This window comes from Bacillus rossius, chromosome 6, assembly GCF_032445375.1.
Source record: "Bacillus rossius redtenbacheri isolate Brsri chromosome 6, Brsri_v3, whole genome shotgun sequence".
NCBI classification, from domain to species: Eukaryota; Metazoa; Arthropoda; class Insecta; order Phasmatodea; family Bacillidae; genus Bacillus; species Bacillus rossius.
In genome coordinates, this window is record NC_086334.1 from 60,052,272 (window position 1) to 60,065,540 (window position 13,269).

The following is a 13,269-nucleotide window of genomic DNA, read 5'->3' on the forward strand; positions in this document are numbered from 1 at the left end:
ACAATTACGTAAAACGTAATTAGTTCTGAAAGACATTTAAGTATAACGGATATTGAAATTTTGTTTAATGAAAAACCTATTTAAACATGAATAATTGTCTCAAAGGTATTTGTATGTTGCTTGCTAATCATTGACTCTGTCACTTTTCATGTTACAGTTGGATATGTTGCAAAAGAGTATTGTCACCCATACAACCATGATTTTGACCCTAGTAAAAAGTTAAATTTTCATTATATTTTATTTTTCCGATTGATAACCATACTTACATATCATGTGTATGGTAAACCAGATAGACAGAAATATTTAGCTTGGATTGTCTTGAAAGAATAATTAGTTTTTATTACACTGAGATCAGCAGTCATAGAGAAGTTAATTCTTTTAAACACCTTACTTATATTTGTTGATTTTAAGGTCAGAATACTTACACCAAAGAGAAGGAGACATACTGCTAAGGAATTATACGACATTTTATTGTTTGGTATTCACACTGAGTCAAACTACACCAGTACATACAACTTGAGAATAATTTATTTTCACTATCAACATAACAAGACATATTTTAGTTAATATTCTGTATAGGTTAGTAGTTGTGCTACATACACAATCACAGCACTAGTACTTTATAGAGTTTTAACGGCGCCCAACTAGACCACATTTTACATTATAGATATTGGCATTTTAGGAAATATACTCCATAGAGTAATTCTGAAAATACTTATAGAATTTTTGATCACCCAACGGTGGCACACCCTTTTGAAATTTTGGTCGCTCATCCTTGGAGCTGTCTGAAAAATAACAGAAGAAAAGGGAAAATTCTAAAAACACTTCAGAATTTTTGGCGCACAACGTGTAAGCCAACGTTAGGGACTATTTTATGATCTTTTTTTGAACAACTCAAGACACTTTGAAAAATACAGACAGTAATTTTATTTTGTCAAGATGACAGACACAGGTAGGAAGTCATATTTTTTGAGAGGTAGCAATGACACTTCTGACTCTAGTCCTGAACGAGAACCTAGAGAAGTAGTACCAGAACAGCACATCGAGACTACTGGTATGGAGTCACAGCAGGAAATGGAGTTGGGTCATTCGCCGCCGACACCAACTGTTACCCTAGATGCACTGTTCCAGTTCATGAATAAGGAGAAATTAGAACGGGAGCGTAAAGAACAGGAGGAGAAACTAGAACGGGAGCGTAAAGAACAGGAGGAGAAACTAGAACGGGAACGGGAGAAACAAGAACGGGAGCGTAAAGAACAGGAGGAGAAACTAGAACGGGAACGAGAGAAACAAGAACGGGAGCGTATAGAACAGGAGGAGAAGTTAGAAAGGGAACAAAAGGAGCGAGAAAACGCCGAAAGACTAGACAATTTAGTGCAAGTCTTAAATAACACTTTAGGCAGGATTGCAGATGAAACAGCAGAAATCAGGCATGACTTAACTGAAACACAGCACGAGATGCAACAGAAGTTTTCCAGTGTACACACTCGTATTGAAGGTGTAGAAATATTCAGTAAACGCACTGACGATAAAGTAGTACACTTAAGCGAGCGTCTAACAGGAAGGTTAGATATGGTAGAGGCGAAAATAGGGGAAATAGAAAGAGAATCCAGACACATCGCAACATTCTCGCCCCAACTAACGACTCACCACACTAGCGAATGTAATACCGACAAGGAAGACACGCCGGTAAACAAATCGATAACGATAGAAGCCGAGCGAAATCCCGCGAATATTAGTACTGCAATTATGTCAGCAGATCCGGTACTTACACTACACCACCCTTCTAAGAAATGGTTGGATGACGTTCCAACATATTCAGGGAAAAGTAATGAAAACCCTCGAAGATTCTTAAATCAGTTTGGAGAATATTGCCACACATTTAAGTTAACAGACGCAGAAAAATTGAAATGCGTTAGCCACTGCTTGAAAAACACGGCATATTATTGGTGGGAGTTGGCTAAAGATTCGGTACACGCATACGAATCGTTTCAGAAAGCTTTCATATCCCAATTTTGGAATACTCGTATCCAAAGCAATTTGCGAATACAGTTGCATTCTGAAAAATTCGAAAATCGTAAATTTCAAAATTTAGAGGCGCATATCAGCGATATGTACGAGAGAACTCGTTATCTTGATTGCCGTATGGAAGACGAAGAGTTTATTGCCATGATAATTTCGCAATTACCACTCAATTATCAATTACAACTTAGTGGACGGCAATACAGTAATATTGTAGATTTCAAGGAACAACTGTTAACGTATGAACGACTCGTTAAGCTCGATAAAACGGTAACGCACAAAGAAACTAACGAGCGCAAGAACACGAACCAACAGACACCGTTATACAATAACTGGCGCAACCGAAATGAAGGGCAGAACAGCGGACACAAACAACCTCAAATTCACACACTGAACGTTGAAAACTGCGGAAGTAATTGGTATCACAATAGATATCGAGGTCAGCGATATGGTAACGGATTTTATAAACCACAGTACTATCGTCGTAGAAACGAGAAGCGACAAGACAGACGCGGAAATGAATCACAGTGGGAGAATAAACGTCAGGAGGGGACAGTTAATTTCAGAGAGAATTCAGGCGAAAATCGAACAACGAAAGAACGATCGGCAAATTACAATAATCATTCCGGAGGTCAGTACAGCATAAATGCACAAACGTTTGTACCGTCTGAAAAAGGGAACAGCTTTAGCACCACCATTCACGACGCGCGACAAGGAGAAAGAAATTCATATTCTATAGCGCCAAGTCACGAGCAAAGCAACACGGAATGGCCGCGCATGCAATCTACCAGAAGCTCAGATACAAACCAAGGAGGTAATAACACATTTTTGATTTCACCGAATGCAAATAATGGATTTGCTAATTTGTCACAAGAGCAAATTAGAGGATTTAAGGACAGTGCGGTAAACTAATTAGGGATGGCGAAAACCCGCTCCGCACGTCAGTCCCTAATTGTAAGTTAGACGGGGCTAGTATAAAATTGGATCCCGACGCAAATGACAAGAATAATTGTCGAAGCATACACACCATTATGTTCAAAGAAAACGAGCGTGAATTTTTACTCAGCGAGCCCACAGAAACCGAAGTTCAAGCGAAACAAGCACTATGTCCGGAGATATCGTTAACTTTAAACGGAGTTAAAGTGCCTGTACTATTAGACAGCGGCGCAGAGATATCCTGCATCAGCGAAGACTGCGTAGCCATGATAGAGAGCACCGGAATATCATTACCGAGAATGCCAGTACCGAGTTTAAAGATTCTAGGGGTTACATCAAGGGCTAGTCCCATCATTAATCGTCAGACCTTATTGGAAGTAGAAGGGTTAGGTAGCACCAAGTACATTAATGTATTAATCGTAAAAGGATTGGCCAAACCAGTAATTTTCGGTGTAGACTTTCTAACTAGCCATAAAATAATTTTGAATTTTGCAGGTTGGATGGTAACTGCTATGGATGACACAGAAAATACGAAAACTACTGAAAATTGGGAAGTTTCGGAAAAATGCATTGCAATCATTCATAAGGAAACTTCGTGTATTAATAGTGACATAAATTTGATGGCGACCGGAGCTGATTTAATAGAAGCTGTAAAGGGAATTACCATGGTAAATGAAACCGGTAGAAATAATCTTCTTCATGTCTTAAGAAATTTTCAAAATATATTTTCCGAAAAACCTGGGTTAAACAAATTATATACAGCTAGTATTCAGGTCATACCCGGTGAACCATTCCATAAAAAGTCGTATCCCATCCCGGCGAAATATTTGAAAGAGGCTGAAGAATATCTAGACTTAATGTTGGAATGGAATGTAATAAAGCGAGCGCCTAGCCCATTCACGAATGCGATACTCTGTGTGCGAAAGAAAGACGGAACAGTACGTTTATGTCCTGACGCGAGGGAGATCAACAAAATTACTGTTCGAGATCGGGAAAGTCCGAGACCAACGAATGATATTCTGCGATTATATCAGGGTGTCAAGTTTCTAACCACACTTGATTTGTCGGCAGGGTACTGGCAAATACCCTTAGAAGAAAGATCTAGACAGTACACATCATTCCTATTCAAGAACTCGCAGTATGTGTTCCAAGTCATGCCGTTCGGCTTATGTAATGCGGTAGCTGAGTTTACTCGTTGTCTGGACGAAACGCTAGGATCTGAGTGCAAAGGATTCGCGCGAGCATATGTCGACGACATTTTGATTACATCGTCATCATTCGAAGAACACCTGGAGCATATCAGCATTGTCCTAACGAAACTACGTGACGCAGGAATGACAGTGAAACTGCGAAAATCCGTATTTTGCCGACAAGAGTTACCATTTCTAGGGCATATTCTGACACCGACCGGAATTCATACCGATCCTGAAAAATTGAACAGTATTTCCAACTTCCCTACACCAAAGAATGTTAAACAACTACGTACATTCCTGGGAGTTATCGGGTTTTACCGAAATTACAGCGACAAGATAGCCAAGATCGCAGTCCCATTGTTTGATCTACTCAAGAAGGACAAGCTGTGGAAATGGGAAGCAGAACAGCGGAAAGCTTTTGAAGAACTCAAGAAGGTCTTTCTCGAAGAACGAGTCATCTATCATCCCATGTTAGGTCGGGAATTTCTACTATACACAGACGCATCTGATTATGCCTTAGGGGCGAAGCTCGCGCAAATGGACGATGAGGGAGTAGAACGTACCGTAGCGATGGCGAGTAGAACATTGAATTCGGCAGAGCGAAATTACACGGTCACGGAGAAAGAGACACTAGCAATAATATGGGCTCTGCAGAAGTTTCGAGACCTGCTTCTGGGAGAACATATAAAGCTAATGACTGACCATCAAGCCCTGATGTGTCTAAAAGCAGGCAAAAATTTTTGTAGCAGGCTGACACGATGGTGCTTGCTGATGCAAGAGTTTGACTTGGAAATATGCCACATTAAAGGGAAAGAGAATGTAGTCGCCGATTACCTAAGTCGAATACCCGATGTATTGAATGATGAATTGACACCGAGGAAGAACTCCCAGGAATTTTTGGTAGCTAATCTTGTGACACAACAACTTAAAGATAACGCAACAATCAAGAATGTTTTTGACCAGATAGCTCAACTGCAACAGGAAGATGAATTCTGCAAGGTCATAATAGATAAATTGAAGGGTTCAGAGGTTCCAACTAGGTTAGAGGAGAGATACTGCATGTCGGAGGGAGTATTGTTCAATCATAGCAAGGGAAAAGCCAGATTTGAAGAGCCATGGAAGCCGGTAATACCGAAGCGAAACATCAACTCGATTATTTGGGAGGTTCATAGGAATTGCGGGCATATTGGTTCAAAGAAGCTGACACAGTCATTGATTAGGCAGCTATACTCTCCGAATCTGCACAAGTCAGTCGCCGCCATTACTCGATCGTGCGACTTGTGTCAGAAAGCGAAACATGCCCAACAAAATCTCGAAGGTGAGTTTAAACCTATCCTTCCGGAGAGACCACTGCAGTTGGTATCAGTGGATGTATTGGGACCATTACCTAGATCAACAGCCGGGGTGAAATATGTGTTCGTGATGGTAGATTTATTTACAAAATACACCAAGTTGTATCCCATAGTCAATGCCACCAGCAAGATAGTATTCCAGAAAGTTAAACAGTTTATCGCGGAAGTGGGTCGACCGGTGAAAATTATTTCAGATCATGCCACACAATTCATGAGTCAAGTTTGGCAAGAAGGACTCAGAAAACTGCAAATCGTACCCACCACGTCTTCGGTGAGACACCCGCAGAGTAATCCTGTGGAGAGACAAATGCGCACACTTGGTAATATGTTGCGGACATTCTGCCACGATACACAGCAGAACTGGATGAGTAAATTAACGTTCATTGAATGCATTTTGAATAATACTATACACAGTTCTACCAGTGTTACTCCATATGAAGCGTTAACAGGAAAAAGATCATTGATAATACCGTCATCGTTACTACCGAGACATCACGATGAAGCTCTGGCCGCAGAAGATAAAGAATTAGTCGAGATACAGAAGGAAACTGAAGAGTTGGTCGCAGCCAAGTTGACATCCACGGCGGATCTTCGGAGAAAATACCAGAAAGATTCCAGCAAGATGAGTTTTAATTGTGGAGATTTAGTACTCAAGAGAACGAATCCAGTAAGCCAATTTTGGAAGTACGTTACTAAGAAGCTATTTCTACTCTTCGATGGACCATATATGATCACGAAGATTATTAGAAGTAACTGTTACGAACTGTCTGACATTAAAACGAAACAAGTAATAGGACACTATAATATAACGCAGTTGAGGAAATATTACACTCCTGTAGAATAGTATACACTGTTACACATATGTCCGTTTGAAGACATATATCGGTGACAATACTCTATGTTTGCAAGTAAGTATGTAAATAAGGTCAATAATATGAAATGTAAATTTTCTGCAAATAATTAGAATATAGATGAGATGTTTGTATGATGAGAAATGGTCCTAAGACCTATATCAGAGTATAGTTCGTTAGTCACATTTCTGAAGGGGACTATTCTATAGAGGTATTTGAGAAGCCCTCAATAGAAATGAATTTTATGTTTATTATTTTACTTCTTACCTCTATGACTTTGTCTTAGTCCTGTTATGAATTATATTTACCAGTATTGTATCTCTATGGTCAGGTCAATTTGGTGTTACTCTTTAAGTATTTTCATGTTTTATCTAAGTAATAATTTTATGAAATGTCTTTGCAAACATTTGTTAAACGGCGACGAATAGGAAATGAGCTTACACCTTTTAATATTGTTTTTGGGTCATTACTGAGGAAAGAGTATATGTGATTGGACGCTCGACTGCGCATATATTTTATTTAAAGAATTTAGTATTTCCAGTGTGATTTCGGAGAGTGTTCAATAGAGAAAGCTTTGACTGTTTGAAACAAATTGGAACTTGAGTTTCTGTTCTACTATCATGGGAGAAGGATTAGAGAGAAAGAGCTCCGTGATTTAGTCATAAATGAATGTAAGAATATCACGTAAAACATTGGTACGACGACTGAATAGCTAGAATCTACGTGAAATTGATGATTTTATAATAAATACCGGAACTACACAATGAAGAAGAGGTAGTTACCGATGTTCGAAGCTCTACTAAAGAATCGACGACGACGATAAGTTTTGACTAACAGCATAAATAGAACTGGATCAACGACGAATTAAGAAGAAAAGAAGAAAAGGACTATCAATCTTCGAGATGGAAGGAGTTCGACAGCGGTAGACGGCATCGTAGACGGTGTACCGGAGGACATCATCCTTCTAGACGACTCCAGGTGACCGACGCCAGTCCTGCTGGAGTACCAGCAGCACGAGAGGAGGTGCATCGAGACGGAGACCCAACCAGCGACATCGGAGGAGAGTGAGATCTAACCAGCAACATCGGAGGAGAGACAGGGGTTCGGAGAGGTTTTCCACAGCCTCTTGGTATTGTAACGACGCGACGAGGTTTGTTTGCCCCATCCCCGAATTAACAAGAACAGCGAGAAGTTACCTGTCCTATTTTAATGGCAAGATATCTTAAACTATGATGTTTACAATCAAGACCTAATTTGAAACTCGCAAAAACAACTTAATACTACTTAACTACGTAAAGACTTGTAGCTTGTACATACTGGACCTGGTTAACTGACATTGATCAGTAATATGTACGATATCAAAGTTAAAATCTGTTAAAGTCATTAATTGTCTTGAATGTTTAAAGAATAGCCCCAGGTCCAGAAGTCTTGAGACAGTTTGATCTACCGAAAGAGACTGAGCTAGTAAAAACAAAGAAAAGACTAATTTGCCAGTTAAAATGTGTTTCAATAATATTTAAAATATTGACTGATAACCAAACTATTATTCAGTGATACAATTACGTAAAACGTAATTAGTTCTGAAAGACATTTAAGTATAACGGATATTGAAATTTTGTTTAATGAAAAACCTATTTAAACATGAATAATTGTCTCAAAGGTATTTGTATGTTGCTTGCTAATCATTGACTCTGTCACTTTTCATGTTACAGTTGGATATGTTGCAAAAGAGTATTGTCACCCATACAACCATGATTTTGACCCTAGTAAAAAGTTAAATTTTCATTATATTTTATTTTTCCGATTGATAACCATACTTACATATCATGTGTATGGTAAACCAGATAGACAGAAATATTTAGCTTGGATTGTCTTGAAAGAATAATTAGTTTTTATTACACTGAGATCAGCAGTCATAGAGAAGTTAATTCTTTTAAACACCTTACTTATATTTGTTGATTTTAAGGTCAGAATACTTACACCAAAGAGAAGGAGACATACTGCTAAGGAATTATACGACATTTTATTGTTTGGTATTCACACTGAGTCAAACTACACCAGTACATACAACTTGAGAATAATTTATTTTCACTATCAACATAACAAGACATATTTTAGTTAATATTCTGTATAGGTTAGTAGTTGTGCTACATACACAATCACAGCACTAGTACTTTATAGAGTTTTAACGGCGCCCAACTAGACCACATTTTACATTATAGATATTGGCATTTTAGGAAATATACTCCATAGAGTAATTCTGAAAATACTTATAGAATTTTTGATCACCCAACGGTGGCACACCCTTTTGAAATTTTGGTCGCTCATCCTTGGAGCTGTCTGAAAAATAACAGAAGAAAAGGGAAAATTCTAAAAACACTTCAACATTTTGTAATTTGGGAGGCACAAGAGGAGACTGGTATGAAATTTAAATGCCTGACACATGGTAACTAAACCTGTGATAAGAAAATAACTAACAAGTAAATAAATATAATTTTATGTCTTCCAATGAAGAGTACGACAAAGCTAAATATTGAATTATTTTGCACTAGCTGTAGTACCTTACTTCACACAGTAAACAAAAAATTTTAACACAAGTTTTTTAAAAAATTATTATAAAAACAGATATCTAAATTAACATCAAGTGTACAACTCATTGATACTCCATTAAATGGCTTGCAGATTAAAAGAGTACATTTCGCTGTTCTTCGTGATATTCTCTTGGCCCACTGTCATTGAACAGTCTAGATACCGAATGGTATTTAACACACCAGAATTGGAAATACAATAGATGTTGCAGTGAAGATTTATTATCTTATTTATTTAGTCTTTTTCTATGGTTTTAGTTAAAAATACTTCATCTAACAGAAACATTATTTCAAAAAATAAAACATTGCCTATGTTCATCTGGTACAATGTAGCTTTAGAAAATTTAAAGAAGTTTTGAAATTGGTGAAGTAATTTTTGAGTAAAACTCTTACAAACAAACTATCCCATGCTACCTCTTTAAAATATTAGTAACGACTTTTAAGCTCACATTGTCACTAGAAAAATTTAAAGTACACGTATGCTACTGTTTGAAGTGAAGTACAGAACAACAGCAGGTAAGTGAAGTACAGAACAACAGCAGGTAAGTGATGAAGTCGTGGGAGCTCACCTTCTGCTGAAGCTGCTCTGGAGTGAGGCTCCCGTCGTACGGGATTGGTTCCCCCACGTGCGTGCACAGCTTCACGGGGAAGCCACCGTATATCGGCACTATGGGCAGCTTCGTGAGCGCGTAGATCTTCAGCCACAGGCGACGGCCCAGCGACACGCTACGGAATGCCTCTCGCAGGTTTTGCGTGAACACCGGGATGATTGGCTGAAATCCACGAAATCGTCAGCATCTTGAGAAACACTAAAGACAACACATCATAGCTGGTTTAAACTTACCAAGTTCACACATTAAAACAGGCACAAGAAAAAAAAATGATAATTATGGTATGTTGAAAGATTAATTTATCACATACAGTTAGAACACAATACCAACCAAATAAGAAACCCTCAGAAAGAAATGCTAAGAACACAGAACTTATGCAGTAGAACCAATGAAAAAGGTGTACCTAAAGCTTAGACTTAAAGGGCCCAAATATTAAAACCTTACATGAATTTCTAAAAATACAAACATTAGAAATAGAATTTACTAAAAATATTTTGCAAGCCCTCAGGTGAAAAGTAGCTTGTCTAGATTTTCTCTCTGCTTGCATTTAATGCTTCCTGATTTTTAAAGAATATATTTGCAAAATAATTATTCCTGAATTTTAAAGAAGATATTTGCAAAATAATTTAACACTAGCATCATCTACACAATCAACTTACACACTTCTACTAGAAATCCTAAGCTCTCAATTTCAAGAAACCACAACAATTATTCCTGGATATGCATTGGATGCTTTAGCAAACTTTTCCAAGAACTAATGGTAGTACTAATGGGTCTTAGCTTTGAAATGTCAGGATAAACCTAAAAAGGTCAACACATGATACAGAAATGCATTTAGTATTGCTGGTATGGATTTTATGTTTAGAAGTTATGTTTTTTTAACTGTACTAATATCTATGACAAAAATTGTTTATGTCCATGTTTAAAAAGCTCTCTTTCACCTAATCAATAGCCAATACGCTAAATTAAAGAACTTAAAATAACAATTATATATACATACAAACATTCCAATAAAGTTTGCAATTATGTTATATGCTTCACAATGCAATAAAATGAAAATTATTGTTGGTAAACATGTCCTATGTCTTCAAACATGTCCTACGTCTTCAAATATGTTCTCGGATTCTATTCCTATGTCCTACATTTCTAAATCCCTTATTCTATGGGGCATCAAGGCTCTCAAATCTTCCAAATCCACCGGCCCAGATGGCATCCCTAATTTTATCTTAAAAGGCTGTTCCTACTTATTAGTCTCTTCTTTATCATATCTTTAATACCAGTTTGCATTCTCAAGTTTTCCCTGACAAATGGAAAATAGCAAAGGTCATTCCGATACACAAAAATGGCTCTAAATTGATTGTGTCAAACTATAGGCCAACATCTTTACTTAATGGCTTAGCAAAAATATTTTAAAAAATTATACACAAAGTTTTAAATTTTTGACTTCAAAATAAATTATCAGCCAGTCAGCACGGTTTCAGATCTGGAATGTCCACCACTACTAACCTAATTACTTTTCTTAACCCAATCCATAATGTAGTTACTAACAGAGGTCAGGCAGATGCCTGTTATTTTGATCTAGCCAAAGCATTTGATACAGTAAACCATTTGCTACTTTAAAAAAACTATCAGACTTTGGTTTTTGTACTAAATACTTGAACTGGTTTTCTAGCTATCTCAATAATAGATATTTTTTCGTATCTGTCAATAACCATAAATCCTCTTTACACCAAGCTATTTCTGGAGTACCACAAGGTGCCACTCTCTCACCTCTCCTCTTAAATATATTTATAAATGACATTACCATGGTGGTGTACTCTTTGCAGACGATCTGAAAATCTCTAAAATAATATCTACAGTCAATGATTGCGCTCTTCTACAAAGGGACATTAATGAAATCAATAATTGGTGTCTTCTAAACTTGGTCAATCTCAACGATAATAAAACTAAGGTAATATCCTTTACTAGGAAATATAACCCTATAGTTTATAATATAATTACATTCTGAATAATAACACAATCTCAAAAACTTTCATTATAAAAGACCTTGGTGTCTCTAGATTCAAAATTTTCAACTGCTTAAATTCCATCTCAAGAAGAACATTTGCTATTATAAAATATATCACTCATTATGCTACCAATTCCGATTCAATTCTTTCTCTTTACTTGGCATTAATTTGATCTAAATTAGAATACTGTTCTCAACTATCTGGAATGACTTTGGGTCGACTGATATTGAGAAACTAGAAAATTTACAAAACAAATTGTCTCAACTAATAATTCAAAGAGGTTTTCCGCATCCCAATCTTATTCCTATAGCAGACCGTAGAGCCTATTTGGACTATCTTTTTGTTCATAATATTTATAGCTATAAAATTAAATGTAGCTATATTCTTGAGAACACCTAATTGAGAATCTCCCAATTCAATTCTCGCCTCTTTTCTAGTTTATGTACTATTTATAACAAGAATGATCTTATTTATAGACTCGTTACAAACTATAATAGACACAACACCAAGAAAAATTAATTTTGAGCAGAGCAATGTTTTGCTTATCTGTTTGTAACATCCTTGTTTAAGTGTTTGTACTCTTCTGTCTTTCGTTGTGTTGTGGCGCCTTCATGTGTGCGGTGCTGGTGGGTTATGTCGCATCTACTTACAAGTGGTGGCTACCCGCACGGATTGTTATCCTTGCGGGCGGAGCCCACCTTGCGTAGTGCAGACATGCTTGCGGTGCCTTGACACGGGCAAGGAAAGCTTTCTTTGTGTATTTGTGTTTGTCTATGTTCGTGCCCACCTCAAAAGTTGCAAAACTGTTAGTGGGCACGCCAAAAATTTAATAAATAAAAAAACAGACAATTTTTCATAAATACTTTGCTTTGAAATATATTTTGTAATTTTAAAATAATAAAATTGATGATTGTAACTAGTGATGTGTTGCTTCAACTTCTTTCCCATTTCTTGATTCAGTTCCTGTTGTTCTTGGTTCTGAGTTAACCATCGCACAATTTACAGTCGCACCAAAGATACAGTATATCCTGGTAGATGGCATATTTATTTACTCAATATTACTTATCTATGTCTCATTTTACCACTACAAATAAGTCAACAAACTAGCAAGTAGCACAGGTCTCACTAGGTGGCTACATCCTGTGTTCCAGCAAAATCTAGTAATACATATGAGGTATTAACTTTTTTGGCCGACTCCATATGTAATTTAGAGACATATAATTTTAGTTGAAATGATCACCCCTGACTCCAAGTGAAAAGACAGACTTACATCTGAACAAATAACTCTTTTGTTTACATATGACGCATCCTACTTGCCAAATCTTTCCATCTGGGCGGGCTAGTGCAAGGAGGTGAAAGAAGAGAAGGCACACTGCAATTTTTTAAGATTTTCAAACTTTTTTTTTACATCCCAGTCTATTGACATTTCACCAGGAATGATTTGGCTGCTAAGCTTTCTGTGGTACTATTTTCAGTGTCGGTTAATTTGCCGAGATGTGAGGCCTGGGACTGACCCAACACTAATCATAATTGCTTATTATGAAACAGCAATGTTAACACAGGTAAACACAGACCTGGCATAACTAGTCAATCAGAAAACTGAAAGGGTTAATGTAAAGCAATCTGCTGGATAACTTATCAAGGTATGCAGCCAGCATGATATTGATGGTCACTATAAACGACCCAACAAAATATTTATAAAGTGTC

At 37.2% G+C, this 13,269-nt stretch overlaps 1 protein-coding gene across 3 annotated transcripts in view; it reads right to left on the reverse strand.

Moving 5' to 3' along the window:
* LOC134533242 (DGAT1/2-independent enzyme synthesizing storage lipids) overlaps positions 1 to 13,269 on the reverse strand; it is a 55,750-nt gene that overhangs the window by 18,286 nt on the left and 24,195 nt on the right. Inside the window, exons 5-6 of one of the 3 annotated variants that reach the window (XM_063370652.1) lie at positions 9,512 to 9,715; positions 8,104 to 8,694 (exon numbers count right to left, since the gene is read on the reverse strand). In XM_063370652.1, coding sequence (XP_063226722.1) covers positions 8,566 to 8,694; positions 9,512 to 9,715 — 333 coding nt within the window. In that variant the 3' untranslated portion in view covers positions 8,104 to 8,565. Of the gene's footprint in view, positions 1 to 8,103; positions 8,695 to 9,511; positions 9,716 to 13,269 lie in introns of those variants that run through there. The other 2 variants (XM_063370650.1, XM_063370651.1) reach the window with 2 other exon arrangements.